This window comes from Ictalurus punctatus, chromosome 28 (assembly GCF_001660625.3).
Source record: "Ictalurus punctatus breed USDA103 chromosome 28, Coco_2.0, whole genome shotgun sequence".
In the NCBI taxonomy this organism is placed as follows: domain Eukaryota; kingdom Metazoa; phylum Chordata; class Actinopteri; order Siluriformes; family Ictaluridae; genus Ictalurus; species Ictalurus punctatus.
The window spans coordinates 14,189,137-14,215,957 of record NC_030443.2 but is presented as its reverse complement, the minus strand read 5'-3'; the positions used below and the strand labels follow the sequence as shown (position 1 = coordinate 14,215,957).

General features: G+C 37.2%; 2 protein-coding genes across 4 annotated transcripts; both read right to left on the bottom strand.

Moving 5' to 3' along the window:
- Positions 1-3,026: 3,026 nt before the first annotated feature.
- LOC108260326 (uncharacterized) lies at positions 3,027-17,947 on the bottom strand. Its single transcript, XM_017460526.3, has 22 exons — positions 17,331-17,947; positions 13,131-13,272; positions 12,936-13,049; positions 12,682-12,846; positions 12,365-12,607; positions 12,121-12,240; positions 11,759-12,019; positions 11,278-11,598; positions 11,015-11,200; positions 10,311-10,547; positions 9,952-10,209; positions 9,745-9,840; positions 9,384-9,563; positions 8,991-9,104; positions 8,649-8,906; positions 8,149-8,385; positions 7,989-8,051; positions 7,827-7,890; positions 7,623-7,742; positions 6,368-6,488; positions 5,767-5,918; positions 3,027-5,679 (listed from the first exon to the last, which is right to left on the bottom strand). The coding sequence occupies exons 1-22, from the start codon at positions 17,826-17,828 to the stop codon at positions 5,553-5,555; spliced, it is 4,077 nt and encodes a 1,358-aa protein (XP_017316015.1). The 5' UTR covers positions 17,829-17,947; the 3' UTR covers positions 3,027-5,552.
- A 272-nt stretch (positions 17,948-18,219) lies between these two features.
- On the bottom strand, positions 18,220-25,132 carry LOC108260327 (uncharacterized). 3 transcript variants are annotated; one of them, XM_053677082.1, is made up of 10 exons: positions 24,803-25,131; positions 24,191-24,568; positions 23,985-24,069; positions 21,814-21,884; positions 21,462-21,624; positions 20,598-20,960; positions 20,366-20,491; positions 20,237-20,281; positions 19,775-19,825; positions 18,220-19,591 (listed from the first exon to the last, which is right to left on the bottom strand). In XM_053677082.1, exons 5-10 carry the CDS (start codon positions 21,523-21,525, stop codon positions 19,476-19,478), a joined length of 765 nt encoding a protein of 254 aa, XP_053533057.1. In that variant the 5' UTR covers positions 21,526-21,624; positions 21,814-21,884; positions 23,985-24,069; positions 24,191-24,568; positions 24,803-25,131; the 3' UTR covers positions 18,220-19,475. The 3 variants fall into 3 exon arrangements, with proteins under 3 accessions (XP_053533057.1, XP_047007816.1, XP_047007814.1); XM_047151860.2 differs by having other exon boundaries at positions 18,220-19,588; positions 21,462-21,884; positions 24,803-25,132; XM_047151858.2 differs by having other exon boundaries at positions 21,462-21,884.
- Between the last annotated feature and the right edge of the window lie 1,689 nt (positions 25,133-26,821).

Genomic DNA, 26,821 nt, shown 5'->3' with positions numbered 1-26,821 from the left:
AAAACGCGATTTAGTAACTTTAATAGACCCATTCTGAAGTTCTTCAACCGACATTTTAATACCAAAACATTGCTTCAAACTTTTCTGATTTTTTTTTTTAAGCAGAGCCCCCAAACACACTATTAAACACATCTGACTATATTTATCCCACAAAATAATGTTAACTAACTTCAGTGAACTTGACTGCATGGTTCTATTCCATAGTAAATATTATTGTGGTGAATTATTTTGGAGTCCTCTTTGTAGGGTGTATGTGATTTGGAAGGTCTCCATTGATGTCTGATGGATGTCCTGCCCACAGAAGCTATGTCATCATTGGCCTTTTCTCATGCAAATGACCACACATTTTCACCTGGACGCATTTCTTCCAAATATCAAAGGCTTCTAGGCCGAGAGGCTTAAACATTCTGTCTTTAGAATGATATCTGATCCAGTCTACACAAATCCTTCATGCTGGATAAACACCTGTGTTTAATTCACTCTAATGGTGTTCATTTGTTTCCAGAACTGGAATCAACACTGACAGAATATTTGTTGTGTATATTTCATGACATCTGACCCTGAAAAGTTGAAGTGCACACAAACCTTTCCTGAACAAGCCTGAATCTGTATCTATAACATATTAGAAGCATGATTTTACACTACATTATGCCTCATGCACCTTCAACCCGGAAAGCAATCTTATAAAAATGTAAATATGGAAAAACAATAGCCTGCATATTTACGCGCGACATCCTGTCTAAATCTGATCCGGTCTGTTATTCTAACATTAAAGGTCTGAATTATTATCTAAGCTATGAGCATGATGATACATGATAGATGATGATATGACTTGGGAGGATTAAAACCTGCAGACAATAGTGTGCTGGAATAAACAGTAATCTGAGCCAAAGATTACTTCACTAATCTGTGTTCCAGAACTTCACCGCCATGATCTTCGAGCTACTCTATAATATTTGATTTTTTTTATGCAATGTTTATTGTTTTCGTGATATGTTTTTTTTTTTTTTTTTTTTTTTGCACACAGTGCATGGAAGAAATGTCCCTCGTGATATAAGGGTGTACAAATGTTGTTTTTCATGAACTATAGCCTAGTTATAGATTAAAGATCATGAAGAAAATTATTGTGTGCATATTTCCATCCCCATTTTTTAGTAGGTCCAATTTTCATGACTTTTTTATTTTATTTTTTAAATGGAGAGAAATATGCAAATCTACAGCCTACCCCTTTTCGACGCTCCTCGTGCCCTCATTAGCATAATTAAAGCTGGGCCAGCGCTCGCGCGTGTCGAATACACACAACACCGACACGCCGGATTCCGGAGGCTCGCGCATGAACGACCCATTAACGGCATCATTAGTGACAATCACACGAGGAGACAAAAAAACAGACACAGCACCTCAGACTTAAGACCTAAGAAGCACTAAAATTCAATTTATCAAAACATTCCTCAAGAGACGCTTGTAGGATTTATGGATTTAGGGGGTGTGACACTATCTGTGTGCAGGATGTTTAGTGCTCCAGACATTCCTATCTGCATCTGTATTCGGATTAATACTTGACTTTCCATCATCCGACTCAAATAAAACTCTGAATTCCTACTAGGAATCTCAGTGAAGGCTCTACAACCCGGCGTGACGTCAAAGCAACATGGCTGCTCACAGCACCGACAGTAAACAATGTAGCACTTCTTTATTTTTAAGTGAGTTATACTGTATAGACAAGCATTAGTTTTAGATCAATCAACTTACAGGTATATTGGCTTGCTTGCGCAAAAAAAGGCAGTTTAGAAACAAGGCTAGCTATATTATTTACAGTCAAGGTACCAAGAGTCAATGATCAGTGTGATGCAAATTGTGGGTGGAGGGAATTAAATTTTTTTATATATATAATAATCAAACACATAGACAGACATAAATAAAGTATCTATAAATGATAAATCTACTGTATAGCACTGTTTATACAGTTTGTTGTTTAGAAGTAAATATACATCACTTATCACAGTTAGCTGGCTAGATTTTTGTTAACAAAATGGATGTACCTGTGGGTGTTTTTTTTTTATTTATTTATTTTTTTTATTATACATACCGGTTGTGTAGCCACAAAGTGGTAATGCTTTCAAACTCAGCAATAAATGCAAAGTTGGCATGGCCTAATCTGGAAGCATTTTTTAAAAAATTAAATACAAATCTTACTACTATGCCCTACTCAAGAGATAGAAATGCCAGTACTGTCCGCATGCTATAGAGTTGTAACACAGAAATGCTGTGAACACATCACACAACACGATCATTCTTTGTACCGTGAGTTCTTGCACCTGTATGAACACAAAGATAATTTGTTGCGTTCAACTTAATGCTGTGTGAACATTTCTGGTAAGCTTTCCAAACTATAGGAACTAAAGAAATATTACTTTTACAGGAGTGGTGTCTAGAAGACCTCACAATAATTCAGTTATATCAATGATGTACTAATTGAAATGATCATATAGCAATGTTTGTATTAGACAGTTGACCTTGATAGAATTTTAATACGTCAGGTTACCAAACTGTACTTTTCCTTGTAGCTGTGGTGGTACAATAAAAAGAACATTGTTTGTACCTTTAGTTGGTCTGCGTATCTTATACATGGAAACATGAATATACTGTAGTATAGCTTTAAAACAAGTTTAAATCTACACCATTAGACCTTAAGGACCACTCATGTACCTTTTTAAAGCTTTATTCTGATTAAAGGTACATCACACACATCTTCCCATGTCTCAGGTACCACCCGAGCAGCAAGAAAAAGTACAGTCCTTTATGGTACCTTTATTTCTAATAGTGTGTATAGTCAGGGTCACTACATCCAGGACTAAATTGTTATTGTATATACACTTTAGAGAGTGTTGTGTTGTGACTTGAATAAAACGTTAGTCATGTATTCATTAGTCGTTAACTAGAAGTGATCATTTTACAACGGCTAAAACAATTTTCAACCATTATACACGCTTATACTGTATGTAATCATTCACAAAACACTTAACTCATGAACAATAAGTTTATTTTTAACATACATGTTACCATGTACATTGTTGTTGAAAAGTTTAATTCAGGCAGTTAAAGTTTCCACTGTTGTGAGACAATAAACATCCTTGTGTTTTTCTGAAAATGGATTATAGCAACATTTCCAGGATTTACCCAGAACACTGCTTACTAAGACATAAAACACATAGTTACCACTTTTTAAAATGTGTTTTATTTTCACCATATCCTATATGGTTATAGTTAAGACATCTAGTCTAACCCCTCTGTCTCATCTCTACTACCAAACCTATTATTCACAGCAGTCATCTAATGGACTTGCCTCAGTCTCAGTCTTCTCCTCAGAACAAAGACGAAAGGAAATCGCTGCAACGTCTTCAGGTGCAACACTTAACACACGTCTTTCCACACAGAACGGCTTTCTTCAAAAACCCCTGTAGCCACTGATAATTTCCCTCTTCCTCACAATGTGATGAACCTCTCCCTCGAATACACACACACACACACACTTTCCTTTTTTCATGTCAGGGGCTCCCTCTTTATCACATTCTCACAATTCTGTCCAGTGTCAAAGTGTTAACATAAAACAGCATAGGTGGCACGAAGATGGTTCAAAGCTCAGCACTATCAGTGCTATTGTAATCAAGTGACATCAAATGCAACGTTACGACACACGAGTTGTGTGTTTATCTCATTTATAAAGCTGCTTTGTCCAAATATACAGAACAGCACATATAATGTGGGAAAAAAAGTACGTTATAAAGCAGATAAGACTTAATAATTTGGCAAAGATTTATAACGCATTATGTCATCAGTCCAGCTCTATAATATCATCTAAGCCACACTATGCTGTTCCATGCTGGCATCATACAAGAGGACATATCATTCAAGACGTATCTTCCTAAGATATACATTCAATATCATCTCTAATGATGTAACATTTACTTGCTATTACAAAGACAAGTATACATAGAATACATGACTGTTTACTTTTATACCACAGTGTTGTTGAATTCTTGAATAAGGTCAAAAGGTGTTGATTAGTTTTCTATAACAACAATTCTAATCACAGGTTATTATTAACGCTCTTGTTCTAATATGTTACCGTTTCTATAGTAACAACTTACATAGGGACTTGTATGGAGGACAATCTACATAATCGAATGCTAATAATATAAATTAATTATTCTTTAACTATGTATGTTAAGAAATAAAAATGTATAATTATTTAAATATGGTGAATATTTCCATAAAGAGACCTTTCATTAACATTAATGAAAGGAGTCTACAATGTAAGTAAGTTTTCCACACAGGGGAATTTATGCTTTATGTAGTTTTTTTTTTTTTTTTTCGTCTTCGAGAGAGAGAAAAGCAAGGCTGGTGAGGGAATAACTATTTATAACTGCTAAAACATACAGCTCCCTTCAAAAGTATTAGAACAGCAGGGCCAATTCTATTGTTTTTGTTATACATTGAAGACATTTGGGTTTGAGATCAAAAGATGAACATGAGACGACAGATCAGAACATGAGCTTTCATTTCCTCGTATTTACATCTACATGTGTTAAAGAACTTGGAACATGGCACCTTTTGTTTGAACCCACACATTATTTCAAGTGGTCAAAAAATATTGGAACATGTGACTGGTGTTTCTTGCTGCCTAGGTGTGCCCTGTTAAATTGATTGTTGAAAGAATTAATAGCTCTGAATGTCTGCTCTTGGTTTGAGCCGTAGGTTTCACCTGTGAAGACTGCATTTGTTGTTAAATAGGATAAACCAACATGAAGACAAGAGAGCTGTCTATGAGCGAAAAGCAAGCCATTTTGCAGCTGAGAAAAAAGGGAAAATCAATCAGAGCTATTTCACAAGCATTGGGCATAACCAATACAACAATTTGGAATGTCCTGAAAAAGAAAGAAACCACTGGTGTGCTAACAACCACATATGGATCAGGTTGTGCGTAATCACAGGTTGTAATTTACTTTAAGACTGTTTTTACTTTTGCTCACCTAAAAATGGGTGGTCTGCCACCAAAGGTGCCGTGGGTTAAGATGTAAATATGAGGAAATGAAAGCTGAAATTCTGATCTATCATCTCATATTCTTCTTTTTATCTCAAACCCAAATGTCTTCAAAATATAGCAAAAATAATAGAATTGGCCTAGCTGTTCCAATACTTTCAGGAGGATCTGTAAGTGATAACAGGAACTTCTTACGTGGACTTTCAAAAACATTAAATCTAACAATAAACAGTTAAAAAGTATGATGTGTCGTTCTTTATAAAAATTTTAAATTGTAATTATTAGCAGACTGCTGTGATATCAGAAGAATAAAACACACTGTGATGTTCTGTTATACTCTGTGTTATATGATCTGCCCTGACATATTTTGTACTCCTTACCAAACCTGCTTGGTACCTAACTGAGCAAAAATATTTCCAAAATGGCAGAAGTAACAAATAAGAAATACAAACACAAGCCTGTAACCCTAATGAGAACGGAGAGAAATGATGCCTCGTGTAGGAAGCGATCACTCAAATCTCCTGAGGTGGTTATAAAGGGACTGCACATATGTAAACACACACATGGGGTCAGGGTTGGACCCCATCGCCATCATGTCGTCCACCTCGATCAGCCGAATGCAGTCTGCCTTCTCCCTGAGAGACAAGAAAGTACTCAGAATATCACAGATCAAAGCAGACACTGTCACACACTCACTCACTTAGTCAAACACACACACTTACTCAGCGGTGGAGAAGGCTAAATCGAGGTTATGTTTATGGTGTGCAGGATTCAGCTCATTGTAGTCAAACTCATTAGGGAAGAAGGAGTGCACCAAAGCACAGAAGGCCATTCCATCAGACCAGCTGGAGGAGAAGTTATGGATATCTATGTGCTGAAAGAAAGACAGAGAGAGACAGGGAGGGAGAGAGAGAGAGAGAGAGAGAGAGAGAGAGAGATTAAACTACACCCACTGTTAGAGCTTATGCAACTGGATTATTGAAATGAAATGAATTGAAATGAATTATTTTACTAAGACACCAATGGGGATGCAAACTTTTGTACTCAGCTCCAAATCTGCAAGTGCACACACATACAGCACCGAAACTGTTTATCTTCACATAGAGAATATACAGTGCCCTCCACTATTATTGGTACCCTTGGTAAATATGAGCAAAGAAGGCTGTGAAAAATTGTCTTTATTGTTTAAACTTTTAAACAATAAAGTTTGAAATTGTTTGATATCCATGAGAGCAGAGTATTTTTGTGAATTTTTTAAACAAAATATCAAGACGTTAAACAATAAGTGGAGGACTCTGTAAGTGACAGATTTTCAGTGCAGACCTGGTAGCCGATGGTTTTGGAGCGGCACCACTCCAGCAGGAGCTGTTTAATGCCGCTGGCGCTGGACGTACTGAAGCTCTGAGATCGTCTCAGTTTAGGTCTCAACTCCACGCTCTTATCACTGAGGAGACACGAGTATGCAAGGACAGAGGTCTTCATTAGTTTTGTTTCACTTAAATATATATATATATATATATATATATATATATATATATATATATATATATATATATATATATATATATATATATATATATGTGTGTGTATGTATATGTATATATATATATATATTATATATATATATTGTGTGTGTGTGTGTGTGTGTGTGTGTGTGTGCGTGTGTATTACAACACTGAAAACAATATTGTCAGAATTTTGCTTGATCTAAGCCCCTCCCTTAGGGAAATGAATATTCACATCACATGTTATGTTTCACAAAGTTTCCATGGACTTTTTCCCGTAGTGTATGTGAATTTATTTGTCCTTCCTAAGATTAATTTAGGATGATTTGTTTATTTTCACATGCATGTTTTGATTTCTACATATGAATTATTTTGTTTCACATGTAATTTTTCATTTTGTCAAATGATTTTTCCCCATAAGGATTCCTTTAAATGATTTTTCTGCATGTGATTTTTTTTTTTACACAACTCATTATTTTATCGTGATTTTTGAATATAATTCGTTTATTTTCACGTGTGATTTTATACATAATTCATTTATCTTCTGTGATTTTTTTTACACGATTTGTTTCTTCTTTTAAAATGTGATCTTACATGTGATTAATTATTTTCATGAGATTTTTACACGACTTGTTTATTTTCAAATGTATATGTGAATGTTTACATATTATTCTTTCATGTGATTCTTTCCCCACATGACTCATTTATTTTTATACATGATTAATTTATTTCATGTGATTTTCATGCATGTGTTTTAATTTTCATGTTATATATGTATATATTTTTATACATGTACATAGACTTAAGGTTCAGTTTTACTGGTGTGATTTTTCTCCCATGAATAATTCTAATAATAATGAATTCCTGAATAATTTAAATCTAATATACTGTTCACATGAGGTCAGATGTGTCATTTCAGGGCATAACATTGTAAACCGCAGCTTCATATGTTAAAACATTATGATCAAACATGAAATGTATGTGAATTTTCCATAAGGTATGTTCTCCGGTAGTTTCTTATGCAGTGTGTGTAGGTTAAATATCAATGCATCAATGTTGGCGTATTTAGAAACCTGCTAGGTTCAGAATTCATCCCCTGAAACAAGGCCTGCTTGCTCTGGAAGTTTCTCAGCAGTGTTTGTGATTCTGCCAAACTCTCTTTACCATTTACACTGTCAGATTTCTTTATGAAGCTGCAGACAAAATAAAAACACGTAATGAGTGAAATTTATGCCACATTAGATCTAGACCTCAGTGTTTAACAAATGCATCCTTACTTGTCATTGACTGGTTTGGAATCAGAGAAATGAGCTGGCTTAGAAAACGTGCTGGAAGTCTTGTCTGGGGGAAAAAAAAGCATCACAGGATAGAGAATTCACAATGAGATGAAAAGCATTGAGACAAGTCAGGTGCATCAGTAAACAGGATTATTTTTTAACCTGGATAACCAGGAGAACTTGTAGTTATCTTCTGGCTCGAGGTCCACGGCTTGACTGCTGACACTAGAATTAAACAATAATATCAGACAAAGGCAGCAGAGGGTTGGATTGGGGATATAAACAATTTAAATCATTAAGCATTGCACTACACGTAACTCACCAGGTTTGATGGGAGGGTCCATGATGGTTGATGGTTTCGAAACTGTTGAGTCAGATGCTGATTGGCTGAAAAACGATGGGTTAAAATGTGGTGTAGTGTTAAGCTGTGAAATGTTGCTAGACCTGCTGATGGACTTGGGGCTTCGTGGGATTTGGTTATTGCGTGTACCAGACAGCTGTGGTGATGAGATGGCTGGATATTGACTGCTGAGAGACGACTTCACATCCTGGGACATCCCTAATTAGATGAAAAAATGTGTAAGAATGCAGATCATATGTAAATACTAGAAAAAGAGGCTAAGTGACTATTGTATGTGCTATATCATTGCATCTATTTTTGTATGTTGTGTAATCATTAGTGTCAATCAACAAATAAGAATGGAGTCTCTGCAAGGAATTAGTTGAAACGATGTTTGCCTTCATTAGGTGAAATATAACGGCCAGACGTAAACAATACTGAAATACATACAAACAGAAACACTGCACATGTGTGTTACTCACCAGACGTAGTAGAAAGCTCAGTCATTGGGGGATATGATTTATTACTCAATGTTGATTGGCCAAATACTTTTGACTTTAGTGGAGGGGAAGGGTTAGGGAGAGAAGAGCTGGGATTGGCTGATCTCCTGACAGGCTTAGGGCTCATACGAATCATAGAAGTGACAGGTGCTTGGGGCGTTGCAGAGGTTGTGGATGTATCTACAACTGATCGCACTTCCTGTGACACTGAGGAATAAACTGAGGAGTATCCAGAATACTCTGACCAGAAAAAGGGAGAAACAAAGAAAATGAGGATGGATCTGGGATCTTCTTTATGTAAAAAGAGAAAAATGCAGAACTCACCACTATCAGTAGGTGATTCTGCTCGTCTAGCTAGAGAACTTATGGAGAGCTGAGGCTGTGAGAAGACACGGGACAGACTACGTGATTTCCCTTCTCGTGATTCTGTGGAGGCCTCTGATTAGATAAAAAGGACAAATATAAGGTTCTAAGTAAACATTCAATCCTATATCATTTAAAGTATATGGGATATCCAAAATGTTGTCTATTGATGAGGAGAAGATGCATTTTCCAGATATTCCAATGAAACATTGATGTGGTGCGCATTTCCTGGAATATTTGATTGACATCTCGTTGTGTTACTTTTATAAATTAGGAGAAAGTATGCTAAAAAAATATCTATTCTAATCTAGAGTATGCAGATGAGATACCGCTGATGATGTAGCGAATCAATACCTATCTGTGATGACGTAAACAACTTCTCTGTGTTGTTATTGGCTGGTTTTCTTTGACGTCTAGGGCTCATGCAAGTTATAGAGTTTGCAATAGGCTGGGCAGAAGTCACATGCTGACTGTTTACTGAAGACCTCACTTCCTGAGACACGGATGAATACACTGATGAGTAGCCAGAGTACTCTGAGTGAAGAACAAAAATAAGATTTTCAGTGAAATCAATGTTTAGATTAGTGAGTAGAAGCCATGGTATCGTGAGGAAAAGGTATTAAAGAAAAGAACTGAACGTCGTGATCTAGGCAATCTAGGAATCTGCCTATTTTAAATACTAGCAGTTGAAGTAAAAGACATTGATCTGATTTACCACTTCCAGATGGCGAATCTGCACGTCTGCTTAGAGAACCAATGGACAGCTGAGGATGGGAAAAACTGTCCCCTGTTGACCTCATTTCCTGTTGGACTGAAAGAGCACCTGATTGGACAAAAGGATCTAAAACTATTTTGGAAAATATATTTCTAAATGGACAAATTAAAGCAGAAAGGGCAGGAAAAATAATAAACTTGCACTCACACTGAACTGGATATTGGGTTTGGTTGATCTCTGAGGTTATACTAGATGTCTCAGCAGAGTTTAGATGAACAACAGACTGAGAACTGATAAGACTGCTATCGTGATTTTGTGCAAGGTTGTGGTTTGTCAGTCTTTTGCAAGGCTGTGGGCTTTTTTGTGTGAATGAGGGGACAGGAGAGTGAGGAGTCACTTTGCTGGAAGACTCTTGATCTCCATTACTGTCAGGTGAATCTATTTTGTCTGGGCAAGAGAAGTAATCTGTCAGACAAAATACAGTATATAATCTGTATGGGTTTCATTGTATTATGATCAGGATAATCATTTTACAGTTTCATGTTTACATTATTATAACATCTCACCAGACACTGGTGATGGTACGGCTAAGACCGGTTTCTTCATTGTAGTCGGAGATGGTGTGGGGTTCCGTTTGGTGGAAGAACACTCATCTAGGTTAAACCTGTTTGGTTTAACCTTAGATTTGGGGCTCATGTGAACATTTAAATTTGATGTTCCAGATTGGACAGGTTCCTGAGATTCAATCACAATTGCTTGTTTCTCGTAAAGACTGCTGGTTGATGACATTTTTTCCGTGTGGACTATGGGGAAAAACCCAGCTTTGACATTAAGCAAGGAATAAAACAGGCATGCTTTTATCAGAAAATAATCAGCAAGAAGGTGTTGTGATGCGAAGTGGAATGTTTTTCAATAACAGCACATCATGAAGTGTTTTCATCCTTTTATACTACTGTAATGTGCAATTACACAATTACAATTGTTTATTTATTACTGAAAAAGACATAAAGACATTGTATGTTGTGGAGCGAGGGCAGTTCTCTTATCAGTTATAACAGGTTTTATTATTGTTGTTCCCTTACCAGCCTCTTTTTTTATCTCTTGACGTTAATAAGACCAAAAAAAAATGCAGCTTCTTCATGTTGTAGAGAAACCAGAAAGATCAAACTCCACTTTAACATTCAACAATGCTGTGGTACAACTTGAAATATGTTTCGGAGTGACTAATATCCTGATGAAAACTGTGATACAGTGATGATATCATTCTTACCAATTCTGTGGTGTGATCTGATTGCCGGAATTGGTGTAGATGGAGACTTGAATGGTGTAGGTCTTTGGTTGGATGACCTCAGAGGTTTGGGGCTCACAGGAACAGTTGAACCACTCGTAGGTTGGTTTGTTGTTGGTGTACTAAGTGGATCTGCATGTTGAATTGAACTGGTTGCTGGAGAATGATCTAGTTGAAGAAGCAGAAAGCAAATGTTAAAAGCTAATGAGTGCTAAGAAGGAAAGAAAGAAAAGTATGTTATTCACCATCTCTGAGGGAGGGCTGTAAATGTCCTGTAGAACAAGCAGATATTGGAGATGCCACTGAAAATGGGGCTGCATGGTGGTTGTATAGAGATGCACTGGATTCTGAAGATTTGCCAACTGTCAAAGCTTTAAATGGCGATTCAGTTGCCTCGGGTGTACATGGTAGTTTAAATGGAGCAGGAATTTGGTTGGTTGATCTGAGAGATTTAGGGCTTAGAGGTATGTTCATAATGCTGACTGGTTGCTGGGGTTCTGTCATGGATCCCAAGCTTGATTGAACATTGATCGTTGACCGGAGAACTTGTGATGACAGTAAGCGTTCTGACAACGAGAGAAGGAATATAAAGTAATTGTGGTTTGAGAATCTTGTAAATATTGGTAGATGTCAATATATATATATATATATATATATATATATATATATATATATATATATATATATATATATGTACATTTAAGTCCACCACAAACAAAAACTTACCAGTTCTAAAAGTAGACCCTGAGGGTTTCCTTGTGGCACTGATATTATTTGATATAGCCAAAGGAGCCACATGAAGGTTCTTTGCAGATGTAGCTGTATCTGAAGCTGATTTGCTGAAAGGCAGATCAGCATTTTGATTGGTTAATTGCATGGTTTTGGGAGTCGTTAGGTTGGTGTCTGCATTGGCCATTAGATTTGGTTTTCCTGTGGCTTCCAGATTGCTGAGCATCGACGACAATTCCTGTGTCTCCAAAGTAATATCTGATTCAGTGAAAGGTTAACAGGATGAGATGTGGAGACAATGTTGGGAAAGCAGAGGAGAAAAATTGAACATGAAAGTTGAACATAGATATTGCACTCACCATTCTGAAAGGAAGACATTTCTGCAGCTGTCTTTGGTGAGACTTTTTCAGGGGGCAACTGATGAAACTGATGAGTTGTAGAGTTATGGATGTCTGGTGTCATAACTTCCTGACCCTCCTCTGTTGGTTGAAAAGAAGGAAGAAAACAATATATAAAAATATGAATCATCAGAAGAATGTTCAGTATGCCAGTAGGGAAAAAATAGATAGTGTCAAGAACTATGATTGGTGTGGTTTCACCTACCAGATTCATGCTGGGATTCTGTGTTTGGCTCTGGTGTGGAGAGTTCAATAGCTGAATGGCTAAATTGAGGCGGTGGTGGTATGAGTTTGGTAAGAATGGAGGGTGGGCTACGTTGTATCCTCCAAGGCCTTGGAGACGTAGGGCTTAATGAAAAACCTTCAGCAACTCCAGATTTCTGGGTTGTTTCCATTAAAACCATGGACATGGTTTGGCTATTGTTTGATGACTTCATTTCCTGGGTCTCTGTCAATGAAAAAGAAATAGGACATTTTATAAAGTGTTAGGCAACTTGTCAGGAGACAGTGTGTGGGTGTTACCTGTAGTCTTGGACTTCTGAACTACCAGATCTCTTGCTCTGCTCGTAGCTGTCAGTGGACGCTGTCTTGTAGTCATGGCCACAGATGTCACATGCTGACTGGATAATGATGACATCACATCCTGTGATACAGAGTATCCAGAATATCCAGAGACTCCAGAGTATTCTTTAATGACAAAGAAGTTAATAGAAATCATGAAAAACAAAGTAAAAAAACAACAACAATTCAGTGACTGAGATGAATGTTTCACTCACCACTTCCTAAAGGACTTTCAGGTCTAGGGTCTGTGTTTGGATGTATTTGAGAAGATGTGATGGTCAGAGAGTCAGAGAGTGCATGTTGTTTACTGACCAGCGATGCTACTTCTTCTAGTTCGTAAAGGAAATTTATGATCAGTTAATGATTATTAGACTAATGCAAGTCATGAATTCAATCTGACTGTCTGTTACCTTGTTCTTTTTCAGGTTTATTCTCCAGTCCAGCTGAAGTTAAGGGGTCTTTACCTTCTTCTTTTTCTACTTCTTCTTCTTCTTCTTCTTCTTCTTCTTCTTCTTCTTCTTCTTCTACCTCCTTTTCCTCTTTGCTTAACACCTGTCAATCAATAAGATTATATGCATGTATAATACCCTTTCGTCTGGGACAAAAGTCTTAGTTTTCAGAGGCAAAGAATTTATCTGCTGATGTTTTGTAAAATACTTCTAGTGGAGAGGGACAGAATTACAGGTTAACTGAAATACAAATCTGGCTTTGAGCTACTATTTTAGTACAGAGCTTTTCAAACCATTCAGGGAGTTGTCAACTTACTACCCCCACTAAACCATCATATAATTACCTATTCACTGTTTTTTGTTTTTGTGCAGTCAAAGATAGTTTTTGAGACCACTTACTCAAACAATCCCCTCAACAATTAAAGTACAATTGTTAATTGTTTACAAAAACAATTAACAATTAAAGTACCGTGCTCTTCCTTTTTTCAGACTATGCATATACACTGCTTTAATGAGAATATTAGCTCTAAATAGCTATATACTGTATATATTTTTGCCTTGAGTAGATGTATTTCTGTCCATTTACATTGTTTCCCTAATTTTCTCCCAATTTTGATCACCTGCCAACTCCCACCCACTAGCCAGCATTCCCTATCATAAAACAGCTACCAACCAGGGAAGGAGTAGGCTACCATGTGCTCCATCTGAGAGCCAGCCAACTGCATCTTTTCAGACTGCTGCTCATGCTGCATCACAGGGCGGTGTAACACACTTGGATGAAAGTGCTATTTACCCTCTTCCGCATAATGATCTCATAGATACCCACGACTGGCTAGTGTCTATGATGATTGACAGTGGAGAGAGAGTATGCCCCTCTCTCCCAGAGGAAATGGCCAGTGGATGCGACATAGTTGGGAATTGAACTCGCAATCTCTCGACAATAAGACCCTTCTCTATTGCACCTTTATTCAAGGATGTGATTCATTCATTCATTCATCTTCAGTAACTGTTTTGTACTGGTGGATCCAGACTATATCCAGGGAACTCTGAGCACAAAGCAGGAGTACACCCTGGATGGGCCACAAGTCCATTGCAGGGCACCATGCACACACACGTTCACACCCTTATTCAAACCTAGGGGTAACTGAGTGTAGCCATGGGGAGTACAAGAGAAAGTCTGCACAGACAATAAGGTTAAGTTAACTGTAAACAAGAATTCAGTCATTTATTGAAATACAAAGAATGTCATTTAAAAAAGCAAGACACTGATTGATTTTGGCATTAAATAATAATCTATTGTCATAAGAAGAGTTTTTACTCTTGTATGATGCCAATAAGTCTAAAAACCTAGATTTACCACGTAAGCAATACAGTACTTGACATTTAATCTTGATTACATAGAGGAAGACGAATGCCTAAATGAATTTCGTGTCAGAAAATTAAAATTAGCTTAAGTTTAAGAGATATCAACACAGAGTAAATAAAAGCTTAATGGTACAATTATATACTGATGCAATTACAATGTCATATACCATAAAACAACATTTTCTTTCCTAATCTGTTATGTTGTAAAGACTACAGCAAACCAGCTATTCTCCCGTAGTAGACGGTTACAGTAGAATGTCACGAAGTAGAAGTTAAAGTCGTTGCCATTGTATTCACAGCTGTTGCTTAAAGTCACTAATAGTACTAGGATACAGCAATTTAGATGGGTCAGATTCAGGTGACACATTGTGTGTGTGTGTGTGTGTGTGTGTGTGTGTGTGTGTGTGTGTGTGTGTGTGTGTGTGTGTGTGTGTGTGTGTGTGTTTTGAGTGCTCAGTCATCAGGCTGGTAAGTTATACATTGTTTACATTCCACATATGTTTGTGGGTGTGTGGACATGCATTCTCTAAGTATATGCACATCGTGTTAGAGGAGAGATGTTTCTATAAAGGCAAAAAAAAAATCCCAAAAACCATTAATAGCCTTTGCCCTTTGGCTTTAAGGTTCTATTTAGAGGTGGTAGGCCTCCATGGCACACTTCCTCTATTTGGGAATAGTCAGAAGCCATAATAACTACTCACTTCCTCCCATGTGTAATATCTGCATTTGAATTTCTAAGACAGCAGTCTGGTCAATTTTAACAACAATATAAGTGTAAGGATGATACAGGAAACGGTCAGTCAACTCAGACCTGAGACAGGTGGCTTATACGCTAAAAATCATCAACTTGGACACTCATGGACCCCAAAAAAATCCATGCTGTGTGTTTGTGCACATGACCAGTAATATTCATGATTAAAATAAATAACATTTTATGATCTATCCTGTTATGTAAAAGATGAATTCTTTTAAGGACACTGTAACTTATCAGAGTGTGTTAAGGAGTGTGCTAATTCTTAGTGGAACAAGACATCAATCAGTCTCGCTAAAAATACACAAGGCTTTTTAGGGCCACCTAAAGAAAGAGGGAGAGGGAGATTTGTGATCTGGGTGATAAGCATGTGACACCTAAACTACATGCTGAATCTCTCACCTAAACCACATGCTTGATCTGTGTGTGCAAACATTTGAAATGGTGTGAGTATTAAACAAATGGTTGCCAAAACAATCTTAGATCAAGGGATTGATTGGAACAGCTCAGGAACTTTGTGAATAAATTTGGGAATCTGTGATTGTGCTGTCAGTCTTCATAGAAAACTCCTAAAGACAACCAGGATCGTCCTAACCCAAACAAGACTGACAGTAGCATGAATCATTAAAGCGACATTAAATATATGTAACTGTAATGCAAGACCTACAAGACTAGAAAACTTAAACCTATCTACATATCTGCATCTACTATATCTGTCTCCTGTTAAACATATCAGTGTCATTAAAGGAAACTGAATGCATTTAAATATTACAATAATCTTAGGATGCAAACGTATGTAAATGTACAACAGATTAAATCCTTATGTAAATCAGTTTTCTAAGAAGAATGTGAAATGTTTAAGGGAAGAGGTAACAATATTTTATGATATATTTTAATTATTAGAATTCAGATATTTCTGAATATTCAGATATTTCACACACACACACACACACACACACACACACACACACACACACACACACACACACACACACGGCACAAAAAAAAATTCATGGGACCCCTTATGATCATAACATATTTAACTTATAAATTAGAACATATATAATATAACATAATCTAACTATTCAAATATTAATCATATTAAGCTTCAAAATTCATATCATATTAAAATACTGCAATTTTTTGTAAATTTGCAGTAACATTAGTTATATGTTAGCTTCAGATTATATCTGATTCATTCAACCGACCAATCAGTCAGGTTTATGTATATAATGAGTATAATGAATAATAATTATATAACTCTTAACTCTAGTTGTATAGTAATGTCCACTAAAAATGACCACACTACCACAATGCTTTTAAATTATCAAATATGATCAATCAGACAGCATTGATTCATTTTCTATAACAGCAGTTCTGACAGTATTGCGGCTGTAATTCGAATCACAGGTTTATATTATTGAGCTTGTTCTAATACGTTATTGTTTCTATAGTAACAGCTCATTTATAGGGATTTGTATGGCGGGTGCTCCACATAATCTAAGACTAATACTAAACAGATTAAAATGTTGTTGTTATTTAACCAGGAAAAACATACAATCATTAATATGGTGAAGCTTTCTGTAAGGAGACATTTATACATTTATGGAAGGAGTCTCCAGTGTCAGTGCTTTGTAACAGCCCCACCATGGGAGACTCTTCAGGACAGAGGACAAACTGCATCATATTAATTTCAAGAGAGAGAAAAAAGAGAGGCTGTAGAGGGAATGAGTGTTTAGAGCTGCTATAACGTAAGTGATAATGGGAACGAACTTGTTCCATGACATTAAATGTGACTTTAAATGAATTTAAAAGAATGATTTGATGTTCTTTAGTTTATTAAACAATTTGCTGTGGTGTAAAGGAATAAAATACTTCCGGTTGTGCTGTTATAGGAAAAACTACCAAACAGGATGGTAACACTAACTCTGTTTCGCATCCCCATCCCTTCCTTATAAAGGATTAAAACCACAGATTGCAGACCTCACTTTGAGAAGTGTGGATTTGAACAAGGAAAGCAAGCAGTGCGTGAATAAGTAGCTTACATTAGACTCATAACTTGCATCTATGTTAATGGTGCTGACCACGGATGCAGAAGGGGAGCTCCTGGAGGAAGTAGACTCTGAGTCCACACACACAGATCCACCGAGTAAGTATACTCCAGCTGGATCACAGGTTTCTTCTTCCTCCATGGAAGATGCTGTTCCTGGGCTACATCTCTCAGCTTGGATCTGAGCTTGAACTTGGAGATCAGGATTTGGATGGTAACTTGACTGGCTCACTATCCAAGGTAGTGTGTCTACCATTTGGGAAAGAGCCTCTAGCTTCTCCTTCAGCTGCTGGTTTTCCTCCTGGAGCCTTGAAACCATGTTCTCTAGGGGTTTGGCACCTTTACAAGCCTCCTCCAGGCGCTGCTCTACGTTTCGTTTGAAAGTAGCGACGTCGACGTGGATCTCACGTACAACAAGGCGCAGAGCTCGTTCAAACTGTGCCAGCACGCCAGTGCCATTCTCACATGAACCACTCCCTGTACTCGATTCCATCACAGCGCAAACCCACAGAACTGTGTGTAGATGGTGTATGTGTCTTTCCTTGACCCGCCAGCGGGTATGTGAGCAGAGAGTGCTAAGATCAGGCTCTTTCTTTGCCTTCTTGGCCCCCAGGTCATTTAACAGTGGAAGGAGAAGGGGGGAAGGGAGAGTAATGGAGATGGAGGGCTTGGTTCCCCATGTAAGGGGTCTAATTTTAGAATGTATTTGCTGTCTGGCAGCCTGTCACTAGCCTTAATGTTTCATCAGGGCATGGTAAGACAGGGCAAACAGGGTGCAAAGACACACAAAATAATCTAAAATAGTTTCTCGATGTAACCTTCAATAATGATAGACCAAATCACATGGAGCCTATCACAACTAAATCAGTAAACAGTATTCAGTATTCACGTTTGTAGTTCTTTAATGAAGTGGAACAAAAATTAAATACAATCCAAGACAGTACAATCACATAAAAATTCTTTTCTAGTACAGCATCGGCTCCTATCATGTTTTACTTCATCAGCTCGTCTCCATCAAGTGAGTTTACCATATGGGGACAGGACAGTAATTCTTGGATCAGAGGCCAAAGTGCATTGAGTCTGTAGCAGGTGCATGGTTACAGCATGATGTCGTAATGTGTGCTGAAATCTTATTTACCTGATTGATAAACAGGCTGAAGATAAAATATGGCACTAAAGAAATGATAGAGATTTCACTTTACCAGTATTTAACATGTTTTTGAAGACACTGGTTTGCTAATATTAAGCATGTAAAAGTTTCAAATGATTCAAAACTGCATATCGACTTCTTTATGTGATAAACTTTTATTCGAATTTCAATTTCAATTTTGACCCCATGCTATTGAAAATATGTTCAAGTAAAAGCAATGGGAATGGAATTATGGGGACTTGGATAGCTGGAAGGATAGTAGGGGTGTAAACCTCAGGCTTTCACACGATACAATACAATTTCAATTCATAAGGCAATGATTCGATATTTGACGATACCATTGACTCTGCTACGATCAATATGTGACCTACTGTGTTCAGAATCTCAAGAGGCCTGCTGTTAAGTCACAAGTGATGATGTAGGGAAGGACAATTTCCAAACTATCAGAGTTACAGGCAAATCACCTCACCAGTTTAAAAATATGAATTACTTTTGCACACCAGTTGTTTGTCCTTTTTCTCTAATAATACATTTATGATTAATCAATTGTTGTATTGATTCATTTAAACTGTTGTCTTTCTATGTTGTTATGCTCCGAATAGATAGGGGTATGAGTGGATGGATAGTAGAGAGAGAGAGAGAGAGAGAGAGAGAGAGAGAGAGAGAGAGAGAGAGAGAGAGACATAATTATTACTGATGAAGTAGAAAATGGTTCTCATCTACAAACCTTAACATGAAGGATATGCACTATATGGGCAAATGTATGTGGACACCTGACCATCACACCCACAATTGTGTGTTGAACATCCCATTACAGATTTATTCCCCCTTTACTGTTATAATAACCTCCACTCTTCTGGGAAGGCTTTCCACTAGACTGTGGAATCTGTACAAGAATCTCTGCATAAAGAGTGGGAGGGTGCAAGAACATTCAGAGTACTGTACACATTGAATACTGTATAAATTACACTTCCATTTAGAACCTCATAGTTAGTTACAGTGTGGCTGGTTGGCATAAATCGTTTCAGCTTCCATGTGGCTGTTGGCGTAGATGTTACTGTGGTTTGGAGGCTTGTTGACATCAACCTTATTTCTAGCCTTAGCTGCTTTAATAAAAAAGAACAAAGCAAGTAAAAAGGTTGCAAGAGAACACAGAACAAATTTATAATCTGAGCAATAAAACACCACAATGTTCTGACTGAGGATCAGTCAAATCAGAGATTAAAGCAACTTCTGCAAAAAAGATTTCGATGCTAGCTTTATTGTGATCTTTCAGTAATAATACTCACCATGCTGATTGCTGCTGCTGTGTTTCTCTTCACTGCACTCTTTGTCATTTCCTGCAAGGGAAACGGATCAAAACCAAAAACTTTACTTCAGATTCCATGGTTCTTAAAACATAGCCAGGGGGTCAACAATTCTTTTTTTCTCTCCAAAACAAACTTACAGTAGTTGTCAAAAGTATAAATAATGTCAGCTTGAGTCCTGTGAGTGCAAAGTCCAGTAATAAAAGCACTAATGATATAATAAACAATGTGTCTGCACACATTTGCCTGATATTTAATTGATATCATATTAGAGTAATATAAATTAGATTATTTAATAAAATGCAACTTCAATCATAAGGGAGTCTTTGAAAATGGTTTTAAACGGGAAGATTTCCCTGGTTGTAAAAATGTTTAAGAGCTAGAGTTCGAACAGATAAACAGTTTAAACAGTTGAAAAAAAGGAAAAGAAAAGAAAATTCTTACTTTTTTCAAATCTTGAGTTTGCATAGATGTGTTTATTTGATGCATCTGGAATAATAAACAAACATTTTTTTTTTTAAATAAACCCATATTCTAAAATCTATTATATTATGTAGTTGAAGCATCACTCACTGGAACAAGCACACTTTATTAAACAGATTAAAACCACAAGAAGGATGAGAGCAGCAGCTCCTCCTCCTGCTGCTATAAAGGGCCATATAGGTAGAGATACCACTATATTCATGCTCGTCCATCTGTCTAAAATAAAAAATACAGAAATGTGAACAGAAATGTATATTCACTGTATCCAATGCAGAAGATCATGAATCAGTAGCATACAACAGCATGCCAATATACAACTTACTTAGGTGAAGCTCCTGATACGCGATTCTGCAGCCGGTCCCGTTAAACAGCTCACAGAGGTAGAGACCCAGATCATACGGCTGCACTTTCTGAAGGAGGATGGAGAAGTTTCCTGATTCAGAGAGCTTAGCGAACGTCTTGATACGTCCACGTTTAGACTCCCAAAACATCTCATTTCCCTGTAGAGTGATCTCCACTAGATTGTGTATTGTTGTGTTCCTCTGACTCCACACTACTGATATATCTGCAGTCTTATCTGATCCGAGGAGAGTTGTATTAAAGTTACACGGCAGCAGGACATCAGACTGGAGCTCAGTAGAAATGTTACTGCTTAGTAAAAGTTCACTTTTGCACAGGCTTTCTCCTGTAATTAAAGAGTAAAGAGTTATGATTTCAAATTTGAACTTAAGTAATACAAAACAATGAACTTTTACTCAAACAGTACTATATTACACAACCCTACAGCTACACAGCAGCACAACATCAGATCCGAGCTCAGTAGTCAAGTTGACTCTGTTCATAAGTTTGCTTTGGCATATGCTGTCTGGAATTAGTGAAGAAGACGATTCAGGTACTTAAATCAGATTTAATCATAGAATTATCAGCCTTGCATTTGCACTTTAGCACATTTGCCCTGGTTTCAGTTTTACACAAGCAATGTCTTTGGTGTTTAAACATTTCTCAACTGTACATGAATTGTTTTTTTGGATTACTCAAGCAGGCTTAAGATGAAAACAAAATAAATGAATGATGTACAAGTAGCACTCCAGTTTTTAGAACGGAAGAGTGATTAGCATATGTTACCTTAACAGGTATAACTTGAAAAAAAAACCCCAAACGGTCAAATTTTAAAAAATGATCTTACCTCTCGTGTGTGAAATATGGCATAGAGACAGCCACAATATCCAGTGCTTCATCTCACAGAACATTTCTGTTGTTACTCAGTTGAGGTGTTAGAGAGCTTTTACAGCATTTCTCAGCTGTGTTCAGATGGACTACAGGGGAGTTTTCACCACTTCCTGAAAAACCTACGTGTGATTTTAATGGTGGGTGCAAGTGAACGTGAGCTTTTCTCATTTTGCACAACAAGTTTATTCTATTAATTTTTCTGTTGTTTCTTACTCTGTACCTTCAAGAGATCCATTCAGTGAAACATGAGTTGTGCTTCAACCTCTGAATATAAACATCCTCATTAAAACATTAAGCATCTGTCCTACCTGTTAACTGGAAAGTTGATGTAGATAGCAGTAGGTATGATGTCATGCTTGCTGCTGTTTCTTGTGTAACCCTAGGAACATATGACTAAAGTCAACCAGAAAGTTTACAGACTTGTAAGTTCTTGTACTCTGAAGAAAGAACCCACTGGTGTTCATTCTTCAGAAAGACCTCAGGTTTTCACCACCAACCCTTAACCCAATTGAGCAGCATTTCACTTCCTGAAGAGGAGATTAAAGGGATACCCCACCCCCACCCCCCCAATAAAAATAAAAATAAATAAATATATAAATAACAAAGGATAAAATCCTAAACTCTCGTCTCAAATCCATCTTTTGATCTCAAACCCAAATGTCTGGTGTACAATACAAACAATTTAATTGGCCTTGCCGCTCCAATAGTTTCAGGTGGGACTGTATAAATTTTAATATGCCTAAGATGGATAAATCACATAGCAATCAACTGAGACAGGACCTGAGTGTACAGGAGAAGTAAAAAAGAAAACAGAAAAGACATACATAACCACAAAGGTAATAGCATCTAAGAGGTCTGTTACTGTTTTCTGTTTGCACTTACTGTGTCGAGGAGAATCTTAAACAGGATATCTCTAAAGATGCAGACAATATCTAGGATAATGCTTTGCACTTACGTACAACGATTACCATTCATATTGTTGTTTTTGGCTCTCATTTTGTATCATTGATTGTGAACTCAGGGTGAAATTGCCCTTCTTATTTTTTGTTTTGTTAATTTTCTCCCCAATTTGGTCATGTGCAAATTCCAACCCACCAGCCAGCTCTCCCCAATCATATGATAACTACTAACTGGGGAGGGATGCTATCTGCACTCTTCTGCATACATGAGCTCACAGATGCTCATGACTGCTCATGACAGGGGAGAGAGAATGCCATCCTCCCTGGCCGCTAAATGAATTTAGAATACGTGGGTTACATTAAAATCTGTTTGTGGATCATAATTGAATGGAAAGATTAGAAAAAAAAAGATGTAGTCTCTGTTGTTACACCAGGGAGAAATATAGAGTAATTATCTCAGGGCCATAAACACAGCTACTGACAAAACGATGCTTGATTCTTTATTAGCAAGCTAAACATTTCATGCTGTAACCGATAAGCTGAAACTGATAAACTGTAAACTGATAAGCTCTGGATCTAAAGAGCATTTATAATTATGGTTTATTAGACAGTTATCATCAAAGGTTTTACACTGAGTCACTACTAGAGGCTTTAGTGCTATATAACAGCTCAAAGTTTGGTTATCAAATACCACAGACTGCTTACTTCCTCTGTCTGAGTGTGCTGTTGCACCCACAACGTTTTCTGCAGAGACACAGGTCAACATTACTGTGTGTGCTAAATAGAACTACTGCAGATACAGAATATACCATATATAAATATAAAGTGTTTATATATAATGTATCAAACACGCATCAACTTACCATAGTCAGTTTGTATAACAATGAAATCTTGTGTGTTTGCAATGTAATTTCAAAGAACATGCTTAAATAAATACATAAATAAATAAATAAATAAATAAATAAATAAATAAAGGGTCCAAGTTTCAGTTCAGAACCTGGACGACTCTGAGACACACACAATACACTGGAGTGCATTTATCACTGCAGTACATTACTTTTACTTGGACAACGTATACACTCTAGTAAACAATATATAGGACAGACGCTCTTCTTCAAAGTTGTACAATCAAATCTATTAAATTTCACAGAAAGTAACAAATTCTATACATTTGAATAAGATCACAAACAAGCGGATCTGTGTAACCAGTAATGTCAGTAATAACATTCATACACTTCATTCACCTTCAGTAAAACAGAAGAGCCTGGAGGGCATTAACTCATGGTTTATACTATATGGGCACCTCACATTTTCTCACATGTGTAAACACCTACAAAGCGGAAATGCCTTAAAATAGATTATAGAATGACTCTAGTGCGTGTGAATTGCTTTTGCTTTTACAATGAAAACCACAAGCTAAGTTTCAACAATTCACTTTGTTTGTGTAACTCAAACACTCAGTCTGAAAGCTTGTGCTTCTGTTTTATAGTGAAAACCATCATTCCTATGCATGCAAAGAAAAGAGACACAGATGATTAAGAGAACATGAAGATGTGCCTGTAGAAATAACTCAGACTTACGTTTTGCATGTAACAAACAGGTTGTGAATACAGCAAGCAGCACAATTCCTCCTGAGAGTGCTCCAACTGTGCTCCAACTGATGGCCTAGAATATAAATGATAAATTATAGGATATTTAATCCAACACGGCATTGTAAATGTAAAAATATATTCATGTCCATTCCTTAAATATATGTAGTAGTATGTAGGGTACACTTATAATTTACTTTGTTGGATGCTATCAAGCTGTAGCTCCTGATACGCGATTCTGCAGCCGGTCCCGTTAAACAGCTCACAGAGGTAGAGACCCAGATCATACGGCTGCACTTTCTGAAGGAGGATGGAGAAGTTTCCTGATTCAGAGAGCTTAGCGAACGTCTTGATACGTCCACCTTTAGTATCCCAAAACATTACATTTCCCTGTAGAGTGATCTCCACTAGATTGTGTATTGTTGTGTTCCTCTGACTCCACACTACTGCTATATCTGCAGTCTTATCTGATCCGAGGAGAGTTGGATTAAAGTTACACGGCAGCAGGACATCAGACTGGAGCTCAGTAGAAATGTTACTGCTTAGTAAAAGTTCACTTTTGCACAGGCTTTCTCCTGTAATTAAAGAGTAAAGTGTTATGATTTCAAATTTGAACTTAAGTAATACAAAACAATGAACTTTTATTCAAACAGTACTATACTACACAACCATATTTAATGTTTTAATATTTATATTTCATGAAGTGCTGAAAATACACTTTAGCTAACAGATCACATAACGTAATATAATGTTCATTTAGATTTTTTTAATCCAGCCTATTTATTAAACAGATCATGTCATACACTTACCACTGAAAGTTGGTAAATTGAGGAGAATCCACAGAGCTCTGAACATGAACCACTGAAATTTCATTTTGCAGCTGTTACTTCTACACTCAGACAAAGGCTACATGATGCATTTCTTTGGCTCTCACTTCCTGAAATGACCTTAAGCGGATATGAAAACTATTTTTGATGCATTGCCCCCAGCTCTACACTATAGAGATTAATAATCTAAAATCTGTATGTCTGATATAACTGATTACAGACTTCAGTTTTACTATCATTAAAATCTCTTTTATAAAGAGGACAAAAAATATAATATGATTATTATAATAAAAGATGAACTGTTTTGGCTTCCATATTTCCATTATTTATTCACATATTAATTAACACAAGACATTTTTGGTTTGCTTTGCTGTTTTTTTTTTTTTTTTTTACTGGAACAAAATCCATCCCATCCATCCATCTTCTACCACTTACTCCTTTTCAGGGTCACAGGGAACCTGGAGTCTATCCCAGGGAGCATCGGGCACAAGGCGGGGTACATCCTGGACGGAGTGCCAATCCATCGCAGGGCACAATCACATACACACTCACACACCCATTCATACACTACGGACACTTTAGACACGCCAATCAGCCTACCATGCATGTCTTTGGACTGGGGGAGGAAACCCCCCCAGCATGGGGAGAACATGCAAACTCCACACACACATGGCCCTGGTGGGACTCGAACACACGGAGGAGTGAGGCGAACGTGCTAACCACTAAGCCACCGTGCGCCCCGGAACAAAATGTGTAACGTAAAACTAAAGCACATTTTAAGGAGGCAGTTGAATTGAAGAAAAGCACACAAGCTCAAAGAAAAGTGCATAAACAGTCACACCTACAACCTGAACACACCTTCTGCATCAACTGAGTGTCATATCACAGCAAACCAGTGACCACATTTCACATACTGCACTGCGGCCTACAAACATGGCCAGCATGGCTGCAATTCCCAGAACACTCACACACACACACAGAACACACACTCATTCTAATCACGCACACCTGAATCCAATTCACAGCACTCACAACCACGCTATATATAAGACTTTTCGAACACTATGACTTTGTGAAGTATTACTCTCAGTTGCTCAGTCTCTGTCGTAATTTTAAGCCTTATCGCGTGGTTGCTTTTCTGGTTATGGACTTTGTTTACCCTGTTGACCTCGATTCTCTGTTCTGCCTAGTTTTCCTGTTCCACTGATCGTTTGACCCTAGCCTGCCTTGGACTTTGTTTTCTACCTGATCCTTTGTACTTCATATTGTTTTATTAAACTGCCATACCTGCACTTACTTCCATCTCAGCCTCCATTACCTGACACTGGGTTTCTGTGCACCACAAGCGCGTTGACTTTCAGCCTCACTACAGAAACACTACAGTTGATGCAATGTTTATTGTTGTTTTAAAAAAAAAAATGTTTGTGTTATTATCTTGCATTATTTGTCTCTCATTAGTCTATGAGGGTGAGTCAAAGGAAAAACTTAAGAATGTGACATAAATTAGAATTGAATCCAAGTTTTTTCTAGAGAAATCCAGACACTTGTTAAGCGCTGGAACTCTTGCGTTGAATGAAAGTGAGATGCACTTTTGTGACACCTAATTGCAATAAATGCAAAATAAAAAGAATTAATGGTTTCATTTATTATAGGCAGTTTATAACCTGAGGGATAGATAACTGGTGTAGGTGAGGACAATTTTCATTATAATGTAAAATAACGAATGAAAGCATAGCCAAAGTACACCATATGGCCAAAAGTTTGTGGACACCTGACCATCACACCCATATGTGGTTCTTCCCCAAACTGCTGTCACAAAGTTTGTCAGCACACAGTTGTCTGGAGCAGTGTTTCTCAACCAGGGGGGTAGAGATCGGAAGGGGGGTGCAAATTATTTTCAAGAAAAAAACACAGACAGTGCATCCTTTGGGTGCTCGGTTTATTTTACTGCTTTTCAAATAGAATGTGCATGAATGAAAAACCATACGTTCCCTCTGCCTC